The sequence below is a fragment of the Ceratosolen solmsi genome, unplaced genomic scaffold (genome assembly GCF_000503995.2).
Source record: "Ceratosolen solmsi marchali unplaced genomic scaffold, CerSol_1.0 scaffold2, whole genome shotgun sequence".
Lineage (NCBI taxonomy): Eukaryota > Metazoa > Arthropoda > Insecta > Hymenoptera > Agaonidae > Ceratosolen > Ceratosolen solmsi.
This window is the reverse complement of record NW_011948422.1, coordinates 4,048,135-4,075,645: the sequence shown is the minus strand read 5'-3', so window position 1 is coordinate 4,075,645 and position 27,511 is coordinate 4,048,135. Positions and strand designations below refer to the sequence as shown.

At 25.6% G+C, this 27,511-nt stretch overlaps 1 protein-coding gene across 1 annotated transcript in view; it reads right to left on the bottom strand.

Annotated features, from left to right (window-relative positions):
• Positions 1 to 27,511, bottom strand: part of LOC105362022 (atrial natriuretic peptide receptor 1) — a 149,200-nt gene that overhangs the window by 24,319 nt on the left and 97,370 nt on the right. Inside the window, exons 14-15 of the mRNA XM_011499347.1 lie at positions 13,121 to 13,197; positions 12,863 to 12,954 (exon numbers count right to left, since the gene is read on the bottom strand). Of these exons, the coding sequence (XP_011497649.1) occupies positions 12,863 to 12,954; positions 13,121 to 13,197 (169 nt within the window). The remainder of the gene's footprint in view (positions 1 to 12,862; positions 12,955 to 13,120; positions 13,198 to 27,511) is intronic.

The window sequence follows — 27,511 nt, the reverse complement described above, 5'->3', positions numbered from 1 at the left end:
TACGATTTATTTATTTAATCATTATTATTATTATGCCATGCAGCAAATATTGTTCATTTATAAATTATTTTAACTGACAATACTTCTTTCGGTAAATTAGCGGGAAAATTAAATTAAAAAAATTAATGAGAATTGTAATTTTCACAAATTACGAATAACTAACATTTTTTTTTATAAATTTTGTCTCTACTTCGTTTGCAGAAGAAAACATTAAATTTCCTTTCGAATATTAAATCTAATAATCGCAAAACAACAATATTTTTTACATTTTTCAACTTTCTTCTATACAATGACATCAACAATAAGAATAATAATATGGAACGGTAAACATCTTATATTGACAGAAGCTACAAACAGAGTGATGTAAAGAATGAGAATTTCTTTGTGCTATACTTCACCTCTTGAAGTAATTCTTTCATATAGAAGGAAGTTGCTTGTTAATAAAAGGTACACAAGTTGCCAATTATAAAGCAAAGAAAGCGTATAAAAAATTATTTGATGCGCCAAGAAATGTTTGCCTCGTAAGACAATATTAAGTGCTTCGTCGCTCCTGGAAATTAGCATCGTGTCAAGGTATGACAATTATAATCGATGATCGAGGTTAAATGGATTGACGACAGATTTCGCGACCTCAATAAGCTTAGTCAAAAAGTTCAATGAGATTTCGTCTCGCTCGTTATCTCGAAAGCGAGTGGATATAAATGAAACTCGACGACGTACGACTTATGCACACATCCCAACCTCTATTCACGCACACATGTGTATTGGCTGTATTAGCCACTAGATAATTTCTGATAGTTAGTAGTATAAATTATATGCCCGAAGGATGATTAGTACTAACGAGTGATAAATTGCGATAAAATAATTGCAATAGCCATTTTTGAGGAATTTTGAATCTATTAATTAGGGAAAGTTAACATTTTCATGTACTCTTGGCGAAGTTGATTTTTCATTGATATATATTCTTACTTTTCTCACTTGCAAACTATTGTGTTTATTGTAAATATTTCATAAGTGCAAATAATGTTCTAAAGTGCTATATTTATCCATCATGATAAGAATAATTTAAATTTTAGTTATAATAATTAAATTACTTAGTATATGATAAAAGACGTTAATAAAAGACGATTGAAATTACTATTATTGTGATATTCTAAAGATATCCTTGTACTTCCTACTATTTTAAAAAATTATTTATACACTTAGGATGCAATTGTAGAAATTTCAATTCTAGATATGCAAAATGAGATATTTATTAACCATTTGGTCAGATATAAAGTTTCAAAATGAACTACAATTATTGTATTATCAAATTTTAAATAATAAACAAGGACAATGTTTTGAAAAATGTGCCAATTCTTATTCAGTTCGCATTCATTCGACAGTCATGATGGTACATATTTTGTATTTAACATATTGACAGCCACGAATATTTTCATTTTCGACTAAAGTTCATAATTTTCTTCTATCTTTCCCCCTTAAATTCCTCATATTTACTAAGGTTTTTTTTTATGTATTAATTAAGAAAATTCAAGGAATTTCAATGAATATAAGCTTCATTTATATATTATACATTTCGTTTCGAATATAAAGGCTTTCTAATAAAAATTTCATTCTATAGAACTTTTATTCTAATACAGTATATGTAGAAATAATTAATATTTAATAATGTAAATAATAATTTTCGTTAATAAAAGTCATATATTCTTGTGAAGTAAAAACGTAATAATATAATTTTTCACTATATTTATTGAAAGAATAATAATATCTATAATAATCTTATGATAAGCAGAATGTTAAAGCAAAAGTAAAAATCAATTCAATTTCAAAGTTATGAATATGATTCAAATATACGTCTTTAACTATATAAATGGAATATTCTAAATTGAATTTTTAAAAATACACGATGTTTATAATATCTAACTTTAGTCAAATATTTCTTCTCGATAAGTGAATTTATTTCTTTATAAAACATCGTCTTTGTTTATGAACTATTTATACGAAGCTATTTCCTATGTTTCAATAATATTTAATATAAACATAATAATAGTCGTTTATGAATAATTACATTGATTAATATTCGAAGAATTTTTAATACGAAAACGAATAAGAAACTAAACCAATAATTTTTTGTAATAAAATGACGGCTTATCGCGAGAAAGTTATACGCAATTTTTCTGAAAGTCAATTATATTGTTTTAAGAAGTTACAACGACTCGAATAATTAGCATTTTTATTTTTCTTATGATAATATAGTAATAAAGCTTGTAATAAAAAATTTTCTCATCAAATGATAAAAATAATGAAATAATCTAGAAAGGAAATACGAATCTTAAATGAAGAAGTAGGTCATATTAGTATTAGTATTACATTCACATTGTAACGCACAATTCGATTAATAATTGAATATAGGTATGTGCAGAAATATTCCATTGTTATCGTTCACTGATCGTATAAATGTGCGCTCTTTTACTCCACTTCATAAAGTAGATTATTAAAATTTTAAAAGGAGTACTCGCAAATGGTCATGCAATAGTCATTAAAAATGATCTTGCACTCAACAGTCTCTCTCTCTCTCTCTCTCTCTCTCTCTCTCTATATATATATATATATATATATATATATATCCCCCCTCTCTCCTCTCCCTATATCGCTCTCTCACTCTCTCCCTCTATAATTCTCCATTCTTTTTGCTTTATAGAAAAGATAAATTTAGTTGATGTAGGGTCGCAGCAAAATATGGGATGAACGCGAGCTCATGAACCTCGTGCACTAGGAAATCCGATCAGCGAAGAGGACTTTAACAATGTTACGTCGCCTCAAAGCAACCTCACTTTCATCTGTACATGTCAAACAGAAACAGAATTTATATGGAGTACGTCGTGGATAAATCGATAAAGGTTTGTACGTTAAGGGGTGTGATTCATACAAAGGCAAGGGGTACATTTTGAAAACAAACTCGTAAATGTAACGATGATGATTTTTATGTGAAAGTATGACATTTAAAAGAAAATAGAAACTAGTATGGATGGCCAACAGTTATTGTTATTACTATGGTATAAACCATGTAACGGCTAACGGTACTACGAGATTCTTTCACACTTTCAGTAAGCACTATTCGAACATCCGTATAATTCATTTTTACATTCTTTTCAAACGCGGATAAGGATTTTCAAACTAACGACTTAAACTTATTTTTTAAACTGCTTAATGCTTGTTACATAAGTTATATTGTCATTAGTATTTGACTAATCGTCGGTAGTACGCGCAATGCATTATTCATATTTTTATAAGCAATCCACTTTCTGTGTATGTTGTACAATGGCGTAAATTCGTAAATGTTCAATTAAGCAGATATCGAAACATTGCTAATGAGTTAAATGAATAATCAACTTTATAATCTAATCAAAGGATCGATTACATAATCTTCAGGTGTATATATATATATATATATATATGTATGTATGTATGTATGTATGTATGTATGTATATATACATAATGTTACCCCATTGAATTGAAACATTAACAATACAAATTATTGTGCTCAAGCCCACGAAATGTGAAAAATACGTAATACATGTGTAAAATATCTAGAATATGTAGAATTTTTAATAACCGAATTGTTCGGCAAAAATACAAGCATCATAGTCCTTTCCTGACGGCGAAAAATCAAAGAATCTAACCGGCAATTTCGCATCTTATCTCGATTATAGTTTTTGATAAAAAAAAAATTGCATACATAAAAGCTGATGCATGGTCTCGTTTATTCACCTCTGACGGCGATGTCTCCGAAAGATGACAGAAAGATGGAGAGAAAAATGAGGTTAACGTAAGTGGAGCAAAGGCAGGTAATGCTTGCCGAGTTTCATGCACGAGTTCTCGTGTGAAATTGCGGGAAACGATAATAGTGGCCTTTCAGGCTAGCTACTCCTGCTCTACTATTGCTCCGTTGATAAGGATAGAACGAGTGAAAAATCAGTCAGATAGAGAGAGTGAGAGAGAGAGAGAGAGAGAGAGTGTGCGTGTGTGTGAGAGAGAGAGAGAGAGAGAGAGAGTGTGTGTGTGTGTGTGTGTGAGAGAGAGAGAGAGAGGAGGGGGGATGATGACGATGGAGGAAAGGTGTGAAAGAGATGGACGCGTGTGAAACGTGGAGATATATAAGTGTGTTGGTAGGTACGTGACGGTAATGAAAGACGAAATAAAATTATTAACATAAAGAATTAAAAATTGGTAAAGCGCCAATTTAGCGTAAAATAGATTTGGCCGATATAAAGCATAATACATCGTTAAGAAAATATATATTTCAAATACATTACATGCATAAATGTTTAAACTTCAATAAATATTGAAAGTCATTTCATTTTTATAAAATTTTATTTCTTCTCTATAAAGCTTTTAATTTAGTGAAAACATCGGGAAAATATACAAGGCATTTTAAGCAATAATTGTAGTCAAAATTAAGAACATTAAATAATTTTAAAAAATTCAACCATTCAACATTATTATTTATGAGAAAAGATGAAAATTATTTAAAAAATTATTATAAATATTAAATAACGATTATCACCATTTTATGAAGTTCTATATATACATATAAAGATCAATATTATTTATACAATAGTAATTAAAAATTTATTAAAAAATGAATTTCCTACTATTACATTATACTATAATAAATTGTGTCACACACACACACACACACACACACACACACACACATATGTTATACCATGAAGTAACATTATTGATTAAATTACGAGAATATTGTTTAATTTAATAAACTCAGTGCACTCGGTAAATGCGTAATATTGAATTAAATTGTGTTATACGATCAGACTGACAAATAGATAACAATTTTAATACGTTAAACAGTAATTTTCTTAAAATTATGCATGTAAGTATCAAAAAGAGCATCTATAAATGAATATTATTTTAATGTAACATGATTTATTTATATAATTTTATTCTGCTCTTTTTCATAATATGATAGAAAAATGTGAAAAAAATTTTCACTAAATACATTGTATTTTAATATTTAATAGGAATAAACGTTTTTTAAGAGGAACGATTGGCTGATTAAATGTCAATTAAATTACGAAGAAAATCAATTAAACGTACTTAATAAGTTTAATTAAATTCAACGATTTACTGTATAAATTTAAGATACAAGATTTAAAATATATTTTAATTATGCTGATTAAAGGGACAAATTTTGAAAGAATGATATATCATCGTTTGTTGTAAATTTGTTTATGAAAATTTTTTATCGACCAATTGATTAACATGTGTACAATGAAAATCATTTCATGCATTAAAAAGTATATATTTTATTTTTATCATAAATAATTATTGAATTGCACGGTTATCGTGGTTGTTATTTGTGAAATAATATTTCTTAATTGTCATTCATTAGAATATTTTGATTAAATTATAAATATAAACATACTAAAATTTCTAATTCAATATTTTTTGTTATGATATTAAAATTAATAAACAATAATTGATTTATATCTTCATGTATTTTAAAGCACAGATAAATTAATAATATTGATCGTACAGTTTATGCTTTCTTTAGACTTATAATAACTGGTAAAATTTATTAAAAGTACTTTTTCGTTTTGGAAATAAGATTGAAATTCTTCGTAAACCCTGAATATTGTATAAAAACTTTTAACATAGCCTTTCTTTAATTAATGACAGTTCACAAAATTCCGATTAATTCTAAAAATTTGTTTTTTAATTTGATCATCATGTATTTTAGAAAATTTCTTATATAATTGCATATGTATGCACAAGTTAACTTGTTTTTACTTAATATTTCTATTTTTTTACGTGATATCATATTAAATTATATTATTAAAGATATTATATTGTATAATAGCAGTGGAAATATTAATTGCATTTTAAAATCGTAAAACCTTATTCTAAAAATGGCAAAGTAAGTAAAACTCATTGATCGACATTCTGACACTCATAGATCTATTGTTGAGCTCTTTTAATAAGATCTATACTTTGCTAAATAATGTTTAGATTGCCGATTCAGAACGCAGATGTATTACTTCTTTCAAAAGAGTTGCATTGATGGCCTAAAAAGCGTTCTTTTGCAAGATCAGAAGGTCTTTACCTCGTAAATTATTTATCTTGAATAATTCGCCATTTGTGCGACTACACTAAAAATAAATATTCGTTCTTTTAATGGTAAAAATATTATCCTTCAATGTACTTCGTCAAAGGAGAAGTCTTTTGATATCTAGATATTTACTCATCATGAGCAACCTATTCCAAATAAATATACAGATAAAAAATTTATTTGAAATCGTTGTTTATAAATTGCTAAAATGTTACGTTAATAAGTAATTTTGCGTGACCAATTGAAATTGATTAATGAAATGTTAAATTATTTAAATATCAATGCAAAGCATCTCATGAACTTACCAAGATGAATTTCATTCGAATGAATTAGTTTTTCCTTATTGATTCTCTAAAATCCATTAAGCAATGTTACTTAAATTAATACTTGTATTTTCACGATTTTCTTTATCACGTATGATGAATAATAAACAAATAAAAATAGTAGAATCTTAAAATTTATGCCGTAAAATTAGCATGATACCGACAAGTTAAAACTAATCGAAAAAACTATGAATGGATAATTTATAGAAAACTACATAATAAATAATTTCCTTATTCGTTCTTTAATTGAAAATTATGAAAATGTAATTGGAGGCGTATATACCTGGTACTACGTTTCATTAATTTGATTGATATGTCTAACTTAAAAAGTTTTAGCGTGTTGTTTTTATCACTCTCATTCCTTTTCTCTGTCGCTCTGTCTCTCTCTCTCTCTCTGTATCATTATTTACATATTTATTAATTCATATTGTATTAAAAGTTTGAGTCTCTTTATACATTTCCACTAATTCTTTCATTCGCAGTTAGCAGCTTATATCATACGAAAAACTACATTAATATTTATTAATATTGAGATAGTTTCCCCAATGTACTAACTTTTTCTCATACAATAAAATAAAGTTCATTATTATGTAACCTTGGAATGGAAAGTTTTTGAATAGTCTTATATACCATTAATTAAAAGCAATAAAAACTTTATATATTTCTTAATACATATTTCTTACGGTAATCAATAATATTAATACAATTTTAATATATTGTCCCGAGGTGAATAAAAAATTAAAAAATATATAATTATATATAAACAGGCGTTCAAGTTGCAGAAATAATTGTTGATTTTATGAAAAATTTATAATAATTACAAATTAATTGCTTTATAAATATATATTAAGTTTACTGTAGCGTTAAAATGTCTAAATACATAAATTTCTAAAATTCAATTTTAGATTATTCATATATTTTTTAACTATACTAGCAAGTTTCTGATGAAAATTTAAATTAGATACATAAGAAAATTTCCAACATATAGGAAGAAACGTTAAAACAAAGGCAAATGAAAACGAATATACTTTTCTAAATGAGAAATTTAAAAGTACTTTTTTTTTCAAGAAAAGTCAAGGACTTTTCAATTGAAATCTGCAAAACAAAGATTAAAATTTATATATCTTAACATTTTATTTTCAGGTCTTATAAATTTGGTCTTTAAAGCTCTAGTCAATGAGCAGTAAATTTTTTATACTCTATTTCACTTTGCTTGATTTTTTTTTTTTTAAGAATCAACATAAATAAACTTCTGAATGAAATTTAAGATACATAGCACTGAAATTATTATTTTTCTTAAATTATAAAGAAATTTTGAAAATTATTTTTACAATATATTTTATCATTAATAAAAAAAAAGCCTTAGCTTTATAATTTTATTTAATGAAAAGACTCTAAATGAATTCTGATAACTGATTTTTTTTTTTTTTTTTTTTTTTTTTTTAGACTGTATGTAAAATATTTTTGTTATACATACATTTAGAAAATGTGAATAATTTTTTTAATCAAAAGCGTATATTTTGTGCGAAACAGAATATTTTTTAAGAAATGTTGATTTATTAAATGAATGAAATTAATGAAATTAAAATCAACTATAAATTGAAAATTACGTCATATAATTTTGCCGATTATTAACGAATATTTGTTTTAATCAGTATACAATTTTTTAAAACAAGTTAACCATTGAATTTTAAAAATAATTTTTTGTATTATAAAAAATCGTATATTAAAAATGTAACTAAATAAACTTAATTTAAATAAATTTCAATAATTATAATAATTTCCAATTGTATGCTCGTTAAAATGTTCCAATATAGAATATAAATAAAATAATTAATAAATAAATAAAACATTTATGAGATGAAATAAAAATGTGAATAGAAATTGGGAAATTAGTAATGGATTTATGAATTCATGATTAATAGTGATTTTATGAAAATCTATGATTTTGATAATCACTAAACAACAAAATGTTAAATTTTATTAACACGATGTTCCTGAAAATATTAAGAAATATTTCGTTATGTATGATAATATAAATTTATTCATCATATCTTTCGATATTTTGTTACAATAACTATAATAGCTAAAGGCATGAAAATATTTTGGTATATTATTATTTATAATATGAAAATACAATTATTAGATTATTATAGCTGTATTAAAATATTGTAATATTACGTATAATAAAGCAAGTGATATTGATATATTAAAGTCTTTTAATTTCTGATATGAAATAACTATTAGTTTTATATCGTATAATTAATTATACAGTTGTAATAAAATATATTTTGAGAAATTCTCTCGAGAATAATTAATATATATATAATTATTTTAATACTAGACATTATTACAAATTTAGATATAAACCTAAATTGCGAAAATTGAAAAATATAATTTGAAAGTTAATAATCAAAATGTACAATTACTTATGTGTCTATTTTTATTTTATGTAGTAAATTGAGAGAACTGTAGTCTGTTAATGATTTTTACAATTAAAAACTTCAATATTACATTATTCTTTGGTATATTTTATTTTTGCGTCTAATGAATACTAATACGAGAATTAATAAATAAATCGTTAATTTTATAATAAATATTAGATACAGTAAATGTTAGAATACTAATTATAGCTACTAATTTGTAAATATTAAACAATTTACAGTTTGTACGGAAATTTTAGTCTATTAAAACAATGACTTCAGTTTTAGTTTTTCAATGCAATGTTTAATCATCTAGTTTTCTATTATCTGATAATTGTTAACTTAATAACTAAAATGGCTCGGACTATTTGTCAAAACAATTTTATCCCTCATAAAAACACATGCTCTTTATGAATTATATTCATAATAATGTTAATTGAAGATATATTGTTACATTGATTATTCATACATATTATTACAATCAGGAAGTTCCCTTGTTTCTTTATCATTAAATTGTCATATTGATATTTTACAAAGATTAATTCAAGTTATTACATACTGTTAATTTATATCGTTCGGAGTAGTAGGAAAAAAAGTAATATTTTTGAATATTATTTTAGTAATATTGAAAGTTTAATTCTCATTTCGCTGTTACACGATCTTTTAGTCGTATGCATAAAGAATATGAAAAAGTAGTTTCAGTTGTCATGATAGAGGTACGTTACAACTGCAAAAGTCATAGAATAAATGAATAGTCTTGTCGAATGACGCGAGTCAAAAGCAGAGATGAAAAATTCATTTTTAACTGGTAAGGGTCGCCATTTTTCACACGTCATCGAGTAAATTGATATTAAAATAATTTCAGTAATCTCGTAAATATGCAATATGAAATATGAAACATCGAGAGATTTTTATAATTAAGAATGAACAAATTATATCGCTGATGGTTTGATTGAAATAGTTATCTCTAGCAAAAGAATTGTCTTATGAAAAAAGAAAATAATTTTTTACGTTAAATCATATTATATGGAAAAATTGTATGTTTAATATAATATTTTGTTATAATAAAAATAATTGCCAATGAAATATTTAATTTATTTCCAGTAGTATAAATATTCGAACTATGCAAACATTTACTTTACATGAAGGGAGAGAAAAAATTTCTCTACATTAGTTGTGAGTTAGTTACAAATATTTTAAGAAATAAACGTATTACACGTTTTTTATAAATTTAAAAAATATTTCAGAAATCTCGTAGAAATTAGTTTAATATGATCAATTTTGTAACTCAACAAGCTAAAGAGTTTCATGTATTGCTGAATAGATTTAAACTTTTATAATAAGATTTATCTTTTATTAATAGCTAAAGACGAATATGCCATTTGAACAAGTTGGACAAAATAATAATTAATTACCTGTACCACTACAAAAATTCTCAAGATATTTATTAATTTCCATACGAAGCAAATTTTATTTTAAAATAGAATTATAAAATAAATTATTTGTATTCTTTTAGTATATGATTAATGATAAATTACATCCAAATTAAATTTGCCATAATGCGTTGTATGTAGTTGTATAAATATGCATTATTTTAAATATTAAGTAGATTTTTAATATATACAAGATTTATTGTTTATCATAACTGTGCATCTATTTATTAATAGATGATTTGTAATAAATATATTAAATTATATTTAAACTAGTATAATTTCAATAATAATTATAAGATAAACTTTTTTTAAATCTGTTAAATTAAATATTTACTCTGAATCTTTAAAAAAAATTGAATATAATTAAGAAATATAACAGAATTTTCATTAAATTGTACATATATCGAATTTATTCATAATAGAAAAATAATAAATTGTGTATTATCCGATTACACTTTATATACCTAATAATTTAATATTAATCAAATCTAATGATTTTTTAGTTTATATTCAACTAATAACTAAGTATTTTAAACCTATATTTAAGCATTTTAACAAATATTTTACATTTACTTTTAACTAAATATTGACAGTACACAGTAAATCTTTTTTATTTGACATACAAATATTGTCACTTTAATATATTATAGATTCATGCTAATAAAATATAAAAATAATGTAAATTTTTATTTAAAATATTACAGAATTTTGTCACTAAATGAAATAATAGCAATTCCGTACACATGCAAATTACAAATCTAATTTTTAGTGATGATTTATTAACAATTTTTACTAAAGTAGAAAATAAAATAGATACTCGTTAAATATATTTTTGTTTTGTACATGTTAATTTAAATTAATATTCATAATTATATAATAGAACGATTGAATAATGTAAAGATATTGTTGAATATTTAAACTTTTAATCAGAAAAAACTTAATATAGTGAAAATTATGCAATTATAAATTATATGTATGAGTAAAACGATATTTTTTGAGAATAAAAAATCTACATAAGAATATTAGATAATACAATATAATATAAAAAAATATAATATAATATAAAGTCTATATGATTTGGATATGAAGAAATTCATAAACGTATATCCCGTTTGTATTTATCATACAATCATAATATACATATTTTAATGTACAAATGTTGATTTGAAATTACAATTGAGTATGCTCAATTATACACGTTTCTGGATTTTGGCTAAGATCTCTTTCACACACACACACACACACGCGCGCACGCACGCACACACACATGTATAAATATATGCCAAGTGTTGAAGAAATGTTAAAGAAGTAGAAAAAGAGAGAAAGATAAGGTCGATAAGAAAGTCGGGAAGTATGCCAATATTAGAGGTTTTTGACCCATTCCCGTGTCTCTCAATCTTTCTCTCTCTTTCTCTCTATTTCTCTCTCTCTCTCTCTCTCTCTCTCTCTCTCCCTCTCTCGCTCTTGTCATGAACCCCTTCCACTCTATTCTCTTTCACTTTTATTTCTGAAATACTGACGGGAGATCAGTCACGCAAAGGCACTCAACCACGTACACACTCGTATCATAGAAGCTAGACTTATTATGCCTACGGTAAGCTCGTACTCGAGGAAGCAGAAGATTTCTCTTCCTGGCTTTCAACGTCAATATTTTCCCCGCGTGTTGTTCACCCTCTTTCTATTATTCTATGCTTTAATTCATGCGTATTATGCAAAATTTATCCTATACAATAGACTTTTCTTCTTATTTATGGTGTTTTATTAATCAAAAGGAGGGGGTAATTTCATTTTTTTGCGTTAATTTTTTATATATTTGTTTTGTGCTTAATTATCCTCGAATTGTTATATTTTCTCATTAGTTTGCTTTTCCACTTGTATTTTTTATTAAATTCATCATTACTTTATTTCATCAAAGACAATAGGTACAAAAATTTTAGCATTTTGTACGAATACGAAGGAATTAGTTGTCTGATAGATTTTCATTTATAAATCGAATGACTTTTATTTTCTCTCTAAAATTAATTATCAACCTTAAAGAAATTTCTATTTTTCCTGAAGTTTAAAATTTTTTGCTTTCTATTTGATAAGAATTACTTCGGATATATTACTATCGCTCAAATCGTAACCGAATAAATTCTGCACAAATTTAACAAAAACAAGGTTAAGTTTCTCGTAAAATGCTCATTAATTCTTCAAAGTTACTCCATATGATAATTGTAATATACACTATCATTTTTTGACAAAAAATTTCATATATAGTTTTTATAAAATTAAAATAGTAATAATTTTATTTCTTGTCGGTGAGAAAAAAATTTTATTCATAAGCATTAAGTATCGAATAGTAATAATTAAATATATATATATATATATATATATATATATATATGTATACCTTCGTATGGTTGGCAACAGAAATTGATAATTTAACACTTAACGTAATATTACAATTAATCCATTGATTCTTTAATCAATTTTGCGCATTTTTCTCAATTTCTAAAGTTCTATTTGAAACGCTTCATAATTTATTGATGACAAACTTTTAGAATTCTTACTTGTTGATTTTACGAACAATATCCTTCAAGCCCGCAAAGTCTGGTCGTCCAGCGGGATCCTCCGCCCAGCATCGATCCATCAATGATGCAACCTATGTGTAATTAATAATTTGCATGTAAGCCAAGACTTATAAAAAATAGCAATTTAAAAACAATTATATATTATAAAATCGTATTTCTTATGATAAATGATACTTAGATAATTAAAGTGATAATTTTGAAAAAAAAAATAATGGTTCATTTAATTAGTAAACTTACTTCTTCGTCTACAGAAGTTTCATCTAAGAAAGGCCTCAAAGGAGATCCACCACCTTTTCGAACGCCTTCTATAATCTCTGTAACAAAAAAATTCATTAAAATTCATTAAAGTACTGCTTAAGTCTTAAAAAACACCTTTTATTTTAAATCAATTTTTATTTAATTGAATTATTTTAACACGAAACGAATCATCATTTTATTATGTAAAACAACCTAAAATATCACTAAAATTTTTCAATCACGATATTTTTCCTAAATAAAAATTCATGATAATCTTATATTTTGATCGCCAAGTATATTTAACAGAATTCACAGTGCATTTATATTTAAATGCGCAGGGGCACCATGTAAAAAGTACCATATTTAATGTTCATGTATAATTTTCATGTATATTTCAGTAAGCACAACTATACTAATATATATATATATATATATCAGATTACACTTGCAGGATGCAAAAACTTTATAAATTGAGATATACGTTACTAATGAGTATCCGTAGATTTAAATATACGTACGTACACATTTATGAACGGGAATCGATTTTTTCATTGACTCATTACAAGACGAATGTATTATTTATTTTTTATTTACTTCTTATAAAAATGTTCATAAGCATTAGACTGTTTTCAACGTCATTTATCCATCGTGAAAAACAAAATATGCGGAATGAGGAAAAGAGATAAATGGAGCCCCTAAGGATAATCAACGGCACATCGGTTTTCCTCAAAAGTTTATAAATCACAAGTATGAGTATTAAAACTAGTTATATCAGTCAAGTGGTCTCCATGTGTAATTTTAACTTCTAAAATGACATTAAATTTAAATCTTGAAACTAGTTTGCTGACAATTTTGAAGAATTTTAAAATCCCAAAACTTTAAAAATGTATATTTATAAACATTTCGTGAACACGCACACACACACACACACATGCACACGCACGCACACACACACACACACACACACACACACACATATATATATATATATATATATATAATGAAAAAAATATAAAAATTATGTCTTCCGAAAAAAAAAAATTTGAAAATACTTTATTTATAGAAAACAAGATACTAAATGGGTGTTTAAAAATTTATGTTTAGTGTTAAATATAAAGTTTAAGATACATAATAAATGAGATAAAGATAAATTAAAGAAATGGAAAATTAATATAGTAAAATAATTGTATAAAGTAAATGAAGGCGAATGGAATGCAAGAATATAATAGCGAAATAATAGAACCTCGTAGAGCATTCAAATATTAAAATTGAAAAGTTAAAAATCCTTGGCTATATCAAAGCAAATTTACCGGAACAATACTAAATTAGAATTAAACAAAGTATAGTATTATTAAATTTCTTTGATTAACCGAAGAATAAAAATATATCACACGCTGCCTATTATTTACATTAGATAAAAAATCTAATTAAAATCTGGACTAAAGCCGTATATAATATATATCATATAGTAAGTTAGATCAGGTGATATTTTATTTTAACATAGACACACATTAATTCGTATAATTTGAAAATGATGTCACGTACGTATGACAGTGCGAGTATCGGATTTTGCGCTGCGATTATTATTATTATGCGATGACAAGACAAATAGAGAAGTGCATGTGTGCATCGGTAATTTTAGTTAAAAGCGAGCATATTAATTAAGGAAAAATGAGTATATAGATTAATTTCCAGTCGAATAAAGCTCTTCATGCCTTACTTTCTCGACTCTCGCGTCATTTATACGTAACAACTGAAACGGTCAACATTTATGATTTACTAGATTTTAATAATATAACTTTTATTTTCACTATAATTGTAGACTCTCTATACCGGGAGTTCGGATATTCTGAATTTGTCAATCCTCTGAAGAATAACTGTGGAGCAATAAAGTTTGATAATTACTCGAGAACACTTAAACTAAGTTAATAATTTTAAAAACTAAAATATTACACATACATATTAATTGTCTATTAGGTAAAGTGAATTAATTATAAATGTATTATGATTATAATGATCAGGTTTACTTAATACTATTCAATTTTAAATAACAATAATGAAAAGATAGATAAATGATGTATTTATGAAAGTTAGCTTACTAGTAATTCATTTTTATTAAAGGAGCAATTATTTAATTAATTCAATCTCATCTACATTAATAAATTAAATGGAAAAAAAAAATTATAAAGCCCTTGGCAAGAGTAACAATTGTTCTAATTTTTTTTATTAATAAGAGCTTACATACAGTAAGTTGAAACATTTTCATATTTATTATACTAAATATTTGAATGACAGTCAACGATGTTTACAAAACTTTTTACAAATTTCAAAGAGTAGAAAATTCTTCTATTACATTATGTGAAATAAACGGTCGAAAAATTCTATTTCAAATATATAAATAAGTAAGTACTTGGAAAATGAAAGGATATTATACGATTGTAAAAGTTCTTTTATGATTGCAAAATGTACACAGATTACAAAAGCTTACTTCTCTTTACATCAAATCTTTAAATAAAGAAAGCAAGTTTTACTTTATTTGTCATCAAATTTCTATTTTGGCTTCGAAAAAATATTACTAATACATTCTTTTAGACAGATATATTTATTTTACTGGACCTTATTTTGCTCGACTAAATAAATAAATACGTATTTATGATATGCATTATTCTATATATTTATACACTATACAATAATACAATAATATTGTATTATACTTATATCATACACTTATATGATAATTTTTTTATAATGTTTTTCTTCATTATATTTTGGATTCTATGCTAAAAACATAATATATTTAATACGGTTTAAGGTTATTATTAATATTGATCATTGAAACGTCGCGTTAAGCCATTGGATTTCTAATGTTGTTTTGCAGTGTTTCATAAATGTAAACGGGATTATTGTACATACATATTGCACAATGATATATTTAGCATTTTCAACAATTATATTAATAGTTGAGGCAACATATTTTATATAACATTATCGATCAAATTATCGTCACATTTTATCACACAATGTTTGCTTAATCTATACAATTGAACAAGGAATTACCTATGACATCAGTCGAAAAATTTTGTACATTTTCTTTATTTATTAGTCATTAGTCATATTTAATTAATTTTCTCATCGTATTGTCTCGTAACTACAATTTTTAATTGTATTTCCGTAATTATAAGGAATATCAAGAAAATATTTCATTAATTCCATAATGTTGCATTATCACATTCTTACAAGATAAGTCACATTTTTATGTACCATTAATGATTCCTAATAGACGTAGAAATTTAATCAATTAATTTCTTACTTAATGCAATAGGGATACTTGGCTTTATCTTTAACATCTAAATTTATTAAACCTGAAAATTTCTCTCCTTCTAACAAGTCACGAGAATGTTAACTCCCCCAATCGAAAAACAAGCTATGATTATTTAACCTAGTAAAGTAATAATTAAAATTCGAACGTTCGCGATCTCGAAGATCAATCTTTACCATATGTAGTAGTTATTTAATCGCTGAGGTGATTATTTAGTAACAAATTGATCAGATCTGCAGTGCTGATGTCGCTCCGAGACGCCCATATCGATTAACGGAGGTCGGTTATGCACGAGGCACATGTAAAGGAACTTTGATGCATCCGATGGGACTTTAGAAATCGATTTCCCTGAGCTTTCCATGTCATGATACCCATATCGAGTATTATAACGAAAATAGATTTATCAATGTAAAAATGATGACGTCAAGAGGACTTATTTTATTTTCGAGTTCAACTTTAATTTACTTTCGATCTGACATTGGAATCTGTAAGATCCAATTAAATTAATTATATCACGGAATTTTTTATTTATATTCTATTATTTATAGCTTTTTCATTCTTCGTTATGTGACGATTAATATTTGCTATTTTAATAAATAATATGTATAATAATACTCATTATATTCGCATTTTATTTGCAATATTCTTAAATTTCTCCAACATTTTCAAATATTTAATAAATGTCATAGAGGAAATTTCTAAGATTGAAGATAATTTAAGTCGAAAAAATTTGTTCACTCTATAAACATACACATACACGCGCATACACACGCGCGCGCGCATACATATCGTTAAATTACATGGGTTTGGGTATATGTACAAATGAATGGAGTAAAATGGAAAATTTATGTAATTGAAGAATTAGGCTATCGGTAGTAAAATATATTGTGGACTCATCTAAAAATAGTTACTGCCGCTTATTTAAAAAGTAGATCCGAGCAAATAACGAAGATAGATAAACACAGCTTCATTTATTATGAAAGACCAATGTTGTAATTTAATTCATGTTATTAGATATGTTACTTAGCTTTACAAGAATTATTATGCGCAACGTCAGCATTATGCGGTTTATAATTTGGCCAAGCAAATCGTATTTCTCCAGTTGCATCGTTTTTCCATGTACAAAGTCGAGCACAGCCAGTCATATACATTTTCCTAACGTACATTGTCTATTCGAAGTACGCTTGTATATTCAGAGAAGCCAACGTCATGTACACATAACATGAACAATTGTTAAAGTTTCCGACATTTTGATTTCTAATGTGAGAAATACGCGAACAATGACTTTGTTATTTCATTGAGCCTTTCACGATACTTAAAAACTTGACTTTTGTGCTTAAAAAATTTATACGTGGAAAGTTTCACACATACATATATAGTAATCGAACATATATAGTAAGTTCCTTTATTGAAAATGTATTTTGACATTTACAGAGTGACATCGACCATGAAAAGCTAGATGAAGCATCTACAATAAATTTTTAATTACATGGGTAGAAATAATTGTATTACATTATTTATATAGAGTTATCTTGATTATTTTCATGGGTAGACAAGTGCAAATAAATTGCACACTTTTTTCATTGCTAATACGAGAGATTATTTTTGCTAAGCTTCATTGTGTATGTTTTAATTCTCTCTTCATTCCAAGTAATGAGTGTGTTTTTTAGTTCGTAAAATAAATTTGTCTAATCTAAATGTAAGTATATAGTTCATATTTTTAATAGCTTCAACTACTTATCCACACACACACACACACACACACACACACACACACACGCGCGCACGCACATACACGGTTGGGAATTTTGTTTGCATTAAAAGATTTGTATAATTTAAAACTGCGTATTCCAATGTTAATTAAAAATTAATTCTTTTTTCTCGTATGAGTCGATATTTTATTTAAAAATATTTATCGTAATTAATTTAATTTCATTAATTCATTTGAAAAAAATATTTCATACAAACATCTAAACTAATTTTTTATTAAAAATACTTCTACAATATTTTAAAATCCTTTCAAATATTTGCCCATTTTAAATAAAAAGTGATGTTGATTTATATTGGATTGTAAAAAATTTGTCCGAATGATATTATTAATCGATCCCAAGTGATCCGATCTTCCATGAACCAAATCCGACAGTTGGCGGACAATGATCTAGTATCATAATCTTAATCGTCATGGATAGTCATTGGACGATGCCTTGGTCTTGTTTAAACATTTTTATTGGTTGAAATTGAATCAGTCTTTTGGTTTCTTTGTGGCTGTTATTAGCAGCTGTGATGTTTTTGGTTGTAATTAGTAGCCAAGAGAGTTGAATTGTGATTATGATTTTTGAACATGTCAATGTTGAAAATAATCTTTCGAAGCTTCATAATCCGTCTAGTCGCTTAGTATGCGCATCATCGTCCGACTACTTTTTGGTGCTGATACTGAATAAGCCTGGCATGTGAGTTGCATTATAATAACCATTGACCCTTTTATTCTACGGACAATCAAGTATTTTGACTATATGCGTGATCTTTTATAAATGAAAGAAAGGAAATTCATCGAAGTGATGATAAATCGGCTATTAGTAAATTTCTATTTTACTAACTTTGTGATCTATTTTCTTACTATTTATTGCAGGATTTTAATTCTAATAAGAACATATTTTCATAAGATTTAATACAAAGCTATATTTGTAATGTCGCACTATTCACATTAGCAACGAAAAATCTGATGAAAAATGATTGAAAAAGTACTAATGCTCGAGAGTCTCTTAACTCTCTACAGCAAATAAGTAGTAAAAACATGCTCGATCAGACAGTAGAGGAAATGGAAAACAAGATTATTAGAATGATTAATCGATATAATTTTTGCATAGTTATTAAACAAAATCTTCATTCAATTATTATATACAAGATATAATTATTATATTGACATATGGTGATCAACATGTCGTCGTTTATTATAGCATTTTTTTTTTAAAAAAAAAAAAAAAAAAAAAAAAAAAAAAATCGCTAACGCAAATAATTTTCAGAATATTATTTGTAACATAATTAACATTATTGTATGAATTATAAATGAAAAATTATTTATCATAAAGAGAGGCAATAATAACAGAATTATAAGATAATTTAATTAACAGATATTAATGTATTATTATTCGATGATTTTGTTACTGAATCATTTTCCCTTTCATTTTTATTTCTTTTAATAAATTGTAGTGAAAATGTTTATGATATTTCTATAATAAATGCATAATATCAATATTTAGTTAATATTAAATGAAAACTTTTCGTTTTCTTGTTTATATACGATATTTGCTTTTGTTCGAAGCACGGATTTCGAAGGATCATCATGCCTTTTCTAATGATACTTAAGAATGTCCTTTTATTGCTAGAATAATAAACATGTATTGTTCTTTTATAAAGCATAGGAAATGAATTATCTTTATTTAGTTACATAAACTCGACAGAAAAGTTTTGTTCATCTCCTGTCCAAGTTTAGATGCGATAGTGAAGGGAAAGACAGTTTGTCAAGAAAATATGGCAAGAAAACACGGCATTGACAATCATCACTGCATTTCTAAATGCTTAATTTATTTTACGCTGCATTTTCTTGATGACCATCGCTAAGTAAAGATATACAGTTAATAGAACCATTAACATTATATGTTACACAACGTTTCTTTTTTTTTTTGTTCATTAAAATCATTAATAATTCTTTTTATTCTTTTAATTCATTGTAAAGAAAGTTAAAAAATAGAATGGTATGGGTTGTTTAATTATAAATGAGATGTAAATAGCAAAGTCTAATAACTTATGAACGAGTTAGTCTACTAAGTAATGAAGTTAACTAACAAAACTAATGAATAATTAATTTATTGGTTATACACGTGCATTTAAGAATTAACGGTAATTGTGATTTTGTAACCAGTGCATTCATAGCTTGTAGTAAATATAAATTTTTAGTAATTAAATACATTTGACATACCTTTTATTTATACTTATTGAGCGCTAGAATACTAAAACACAAATATTATTTTCCTATTTTCATTGTTATAAATAAGTTACGAATATTTGTTAACGCGAACTCTCCTTCTCTATCAATATATTTAAAATAAAAAAAAAGTTAGGAACTTAAGTATTTCATTCGAATTGTATTTGTAACATCAACATTACAAAATAAACCGGCCTTACGGATACAAAATAATAAATTATCAATCTATAAATTCGTTGATATTTCGTCGTACTTGTTCCAGATTAAGTGATCGTCGAGTGTGATTTGTATGTAAGAAATTATAACATGAAGTTTTTATAGGAAAAGCAGGGGCAAACTCTGAAGTACGTATGATATATTTCGAGATAAAAGAAAGAACAGAAGCATTTTATTAGCCAAAAATAACATACCACCCTCCCATTCTGACTCTATCTCTCTTTTATTCTCTTACTCATTTCTCCTTTCCCATGTCTTATAGCATCTCATAAAGCTGAACTATAACAAAATATGCTCCACGGGCAGTAAAACATTTTAGAATTATAAATAAAGTATAGTTTTTTACGAATTGTCATAGCAGTATATGTAATGTATGATTTATAGTTATCGAATTATTATCACCGATAAAATAAAATAATAAATAATACGACAATTTTAAACTGAACATAAATTCAGAAATCACAGATTTTTATATAAATAGTGTTGAATTAAGAATTAAGGGGCATAACGTATATGTACTTGTCAATATATCAATTGTAAATTTTTTTCGATTTGAATCTTTAACAGACTCCAGCGTCATATTATTCTATAAAAATTCATCACGACAAAATGGTCTATCAAATACTATATATTAGTAATATAATAATGTAAAATAGATTTTTTTACTATATTTCTATCTAATATATTGTAAGTATATAAGGAATATTTGTATTTATTCCTCGTAACAAATATTACTGGAAAACATTACTTAATAATATTATATTTATGAATATGAAATTTTTATAAAAAAATTTAAACATATATTAGACAACTTTTATCACGTTATAAATATACAGTAGAAAGATACATAAAACATTGAAATTAGCTATTAAGCGACTGTTTACTGACAATGTATACGAGTTGAAAAATATTCAGAAGTAAACGTTATCGAGTGTTTATTTTAGTAAAATATCGTAGCAATAACGATGAGCTTATGTTTCTTAAAATGAAAAATTACCACTCAGAAGATACTAGTTGCTTCATTCACTTCAATAATATCGATTCACTATTTAATACATTTAAAATGCTCTATTATAGCATTTACCTCAATTAATATTAAAGTTAAAATAGGACTAAAGTTAAAAAGAAAATAATAATAATAATAATAATAATAATAATAATAATAATAATAATAATAATAATAATAATAAATTTGGAAGTCTAAATTACATATTTTTACTATCGATTACAAAAGTTGTGTGATAAAATGCAAGCGATATAAACTAATGTTCAGACACAATTTTTATTACATATTTTAAATATTCACTAAAATTTTTAACAGAGTTATGCCTTCAAAATTTAGTACATAATTATTCATAATTATTTAGATGAAAGAGAACCATCGTATGACAGATATATAGTGATAAACCTATATGCATATTATCATAGTTCCAGCTACAAAGTTTTGTAATATAATAGCAGTACTCGATTAAATTTCACATTAAGTGAATATTTAAAAATAATATCATACATTCCATTGACAATCGATTATATATATAACTTTTAAAGAAAGTTAAAATGAAATATTTTAAAATTCAAATATAAGGCTTTGATAATATTTTTTAAAAGTGCCTTCAGTTTATAATTTCGTGCACTCGTGTATGGAAATATTAATGAAATACATTCGTTATTAATCATTACAAACATAACGTTTTATATATTATATTTCCTTGTGTGTACATATATATATATATATATATATATATATTAGGAAATTTATGAAATTTTACTTTCATAAAGTAATTGATAAAAATGAAATGAAATATTTCTAATATATCAGTATTTATGTACAATTTTTTTAAATATAATATGTAATGATCAAGCCTATAAACAATCAAGTGCAATAAATTTATGACTAAATGCTTTATTTATTATTATTGATAATATTATGAAAAATCGGAGATTCAATAATGACAATATAAAAATAACGACTTTTATACCATGAAAAATAAGCTTATTTTTAATTGTAATTGTTGCTCAAAATAATTAGTATATTTTTAAATAATTTCTAATTTAGCCTCAATGCTAGAATCTTTCAATTATGATTCCCACAGAATATATTTACGAGATAAATGTAACTCTTCGACTCAAGCACATATTTCATATACTTACCGTTTTATTATCGAACGACGAAGCTTGCAAGCTCGTATAACGTATGCCTTTCAGCTCATGTAAAATGCAACTTTGAGCCGAAAAGCGAAACTGGAAATACTTCCAATGAACGAAATCTTATCGGATGACATGTATTGTTTTAAAGAGTGAAGCATCAGCTTCAATGCTCCCGAGCAACCTACTCTGTTTATAGAGATCCTCGAGATATCCGCTGCAGTGGTCGCAGTTGAGGGTACAATGGGGTCTGCGAACTTCGAGGAGGGGACTGACGGCACGACGAGGACTGGCCCCACCCTCGGGACTCGTCCCCGGCATCGACGGCAGTGCCAAGCTGCTAGTGCTCGAAGTACTGCTTTTGTCGCCCATCATTGCCTGCCTCGCTGCCACTACTCCTCCTCTCTCCCTCTCGGCCTCGCTCTCTTTCTCTCACTCGCTTATCGACGGTGAGTTTAGCGTGGCCGACAAAAGCTCGCGCACTACGGTCCAGCAACCGTTTAAATTATATGTATGTATATATATATATATATATATATATATATATATATGTATAATGAAAAAGCGATGTCCGAGGTAGACTAATGTTCGAAAGGTGCCGCGGCGAGTCTTTGGATACTCTGATGTAATTTCTCGTCTCGCGGTTGAACATTCGTTTCATCCATGGAGTTAATTAATTTGAAATTAACTTTTTTGTAGATAGTACCTACAATTTATAAATAGTAAATAGTAAATTCCTAAATCGTATTTACAGTTTTCTTCCTTATTTTCTCTAAATGATTACAGATGCATTTATCAGCTCAGCTCCATATTACATAAAAATTGTTGAAAAATGAAAATTAATATATAATAGGAGAATATCATAAGCCTTGAGAATCAATATGTAAATATTAATTTAAACTTTATGCAATATACATACTTCTTCGTAAATACAAAATTGATGTTTGTTTATAACACACTGCATTTATATATATATATATATATATATATATATATATTAAATGTGTTTTTTTGGCCATATTTATTTTACTTTATACATTTATTGACTATTATTAGGAATATTTATGCAACTTATATATTGGAGCTTTAATCGTATTAATTTCGCGATTATTTAGTTTCATTAATTTATGATGAAGAATACGAAATTAATTTAAAGTAAATTATTAACGGGCCTCTATGGTCAGGTGGGTTGATGGGGAAAAAAACGTTGTATTGGAACGTTTAGAAATACTTTTAATCGTTTTGCGTTCTAAGGATATATTAAATAAAAATAACGACAATTAAATCGCTTTTCCTTTTACGACATATGTCTCGATAACTTTAGTATTCGAAAATACGTAAATATTTTATGATTTGATATTAAATAAAGGTTACGAGATGCCAAGGTTGCACATTCCTATGTTCATCAGAAATGAATAATTTATATTCAAAAAGATTATTGTAATATAATCAGCATAAAATATAGACAGAATATATTACAAAGCAATATAATTTAATGGAATTATATTAGATAAATAATTGCCGTTAAAAAGTCTAGTTCCTATTACAAAAAGTACTTCAATTTATTTTTAAACTGATATTTACATAAATTTTCAAAAGTTTTATTTAGATATTAAAATTCAACTATGAGCAATACACTGCATCAAAAATATTATTTATATAAAATACCTTGAAAGATATTAAAAAATATTAGGGACTGGAATTCAATAACTGGGAATTCAATAATGTAGTTATGGCAGTCAAAATACATGAAAACTAATCGAAAATATGAAAACTAATGAAAATTGGGTAGGTAATCAAGTACTCGACCATCAACTACTTGAAACAAGTTACTAGAAACTCCTATTGTGATATTATTAAAACAAAAGTATCAAATTCCAACTACCGATTGACGTCTCGATACATAAAAATTTAATTTAAATATCTTATCTTGGATTGTCACGAATATAACAATGTATTAGTCAGAAAATAGTTAATAAATATGAAGTTATTTTTTGTTTTTCAAATAATACATTGTTATGTAGGTAATATACCGATAAAAATATATGTTTATATTCAGAAACATATTCAATGAATATGTATTCAGAAACATATTCAATAAATATGTATTCAGAAACATATTCAAGTATATAAAAAATCTAAAATTATACGAACTATTAATAAATCACGTATTATTTTGAATACTAATGATTAAATTAATAATTTTATATATATCTTACATTTTTTTCTCTATATTTCATTGTTGTTATATCTTTTATACAACTAATAATATAACTAATAGTCATCAATTTCCGGCAATCGTACAATCTCAACAAGATCAATAATTATTTAATAGAAGGAATACAAATCATGTCATAATCTTACATTTTGTCAAATAAATTTTATGAATACGAGAATTTAATTGGTTTGACATATGCCGTATACGAACATAACTGAATTTTAAAGAAAATAGAAAGAGAATAGATATTTTTTTTTTTTTTTTTTTAATAAGGTTTCTATAATTATTTTATTATTCAATAATCCGATTGCCTTTAAAACTACTAACAAAGAGAACTTTTTTAAGTTGAATAATTTATTTCATCAAAGTAAATTAATAGCTGCTCTTGATATACAATTATTCAATTGCGCTCTTTTAATATTTTACATTTTCTATAAATGTTTCATAAATTTATATCTTATAAATATAAATATAATCACACGACATAGCAAAATGTTGTACAAACGAACTCTATGTAATATAATATAAATTCAATTATTCCAAATGGTGAATATCGATTGCCGTCATTGAGGGAATAAAATAGTGAGAATTATCCTACGTATTATTGAGTTTTGAGAAAAATTTAAATACATACAATATACCATATGTATACAGAAAAGAAAGCTATAAACACTAGGAATTCATTAGAATCTACTTTTACAATACTCAACGTATACTACGTAAGTTTACAGGTAATTTTGCGCTCATTAAAACTTGGATTATAAGATAAACTGGGTTAATGTGACGCGTCCCTCATAGATACAGCGAATTTAGTTATCCTATTTGATTCAACCTTAAGTCGATTATAAACAATGAATTTATTCGAGATAATAAGCATGAGCAAGTATCTCTTCAGTTAATGTCTATGTCTTAACGTTAAATAAATATAAATATATGCACTTTAATCAATTTCATGATAATAAATATGTATTATACAAAAAAGAAGAGAGTATATATATATAATTAATCTTATCTATTATGTCATGGTTGACTGCAGATTTGGAAAAGAATAATTCATAAATCGAGTAGCCGGAAGCGTATATTTGCGTGATTCAAGCAAACTTGACCAACGCAAGAAAAATGTTGCTACTACTGATTATCTATAGGAAATGCATCCAAGAGGGAGATTTTCGTAAATCATGACGGGAAACACGAAATTTTCTCCGTACCTTCCTGCATTCAATTGCATCCAAATGAGGTACTTCATATTTCTTCGAAGGAAATTAATTTCTTTTCGTTTCTTTATGTTACTATTTTCTCCCTACTTTCCTATATTATTTACAAATTTTCTACTTATCTTCTAGTTACATGAAAAGCTCGCAATCAATAAAGCTACATTATCGAATTCCAAGTTTCATAAGAATCTATCTCTGACTTTATAATTTCACCGAGCTCTCACTGTCAATTGAATTTTATCCTCCAGCTTCATTAAATTCGCCTTATTAAATTTCGAAAAACCAATAATCATGAAAAGAAATAAAGCGATTCACCAATAATTAGTATTTTGAAATTTTACTACATTCACGCTTAATTATTTCATTTCAATATATTGATTGTTCCTTTTTCCTGAATTATTTACGATCTTTATTAAAATTCCTGTAATTGATATTTGTAACTCGAGATAGATTACGTATGTATTAAAAATTATCGTAGCATAACTAATATTTTAATTAATTATAATTAATTAATTAAATATTATATATATATATATATATATATATATATATATATATATATAATTATAAAATATATATAATTAATTAAATATCAATTTTCCTGCGTTGTTTTTGTTTTTTTTTTTTTTTTTTAATACTTACAGAACTATAAATGCAAAGATCGATGTATTTTAGCAAATAAATACATTTTCCGTATGTTAAAAAATGTATTAACTATATAAATTTAATTAAATCCATGAAATGACCTATCAGATATGCAGATTACTGATTTTCTGAATGACATTAAATGTGAAAAGTAAATATGAACTAAAAGACAGATATTTATACTCCCTATATATGTTTAGATCTATATGTTTTAGTTCTTCTATCTATATAGTGTTTTATTCAATGGAAAACTTTATTAGTACTTGAAATTTTAATGACAAAATAATGAATAATAAATTAAAATCCTTTTTTTTAATATATAGCTTACAATTCTAATCATTTCATAATAAAAAATATCTTTGCGCGCGCGCTCACGCACGCACACACACACACACACACACACACACATGTGTATACATAACTGCGATTAAAATAAATAAATTAAAAAAAAATCTAAAATTTATTAGTGAAACTAATAGAGGAAGCTTCTGCACTTTCATTTTTTAAAACATCGAGAAATTTTATTATAAATTTCTTATCCTAAATTGTAAAATATTATTGTATTTAAGTAGCATGAAAATAGTTAAAGTTATATTAAAGTCGATAATCTATCGATGCGTCACTAAATATTACCCGACACAAATGACAT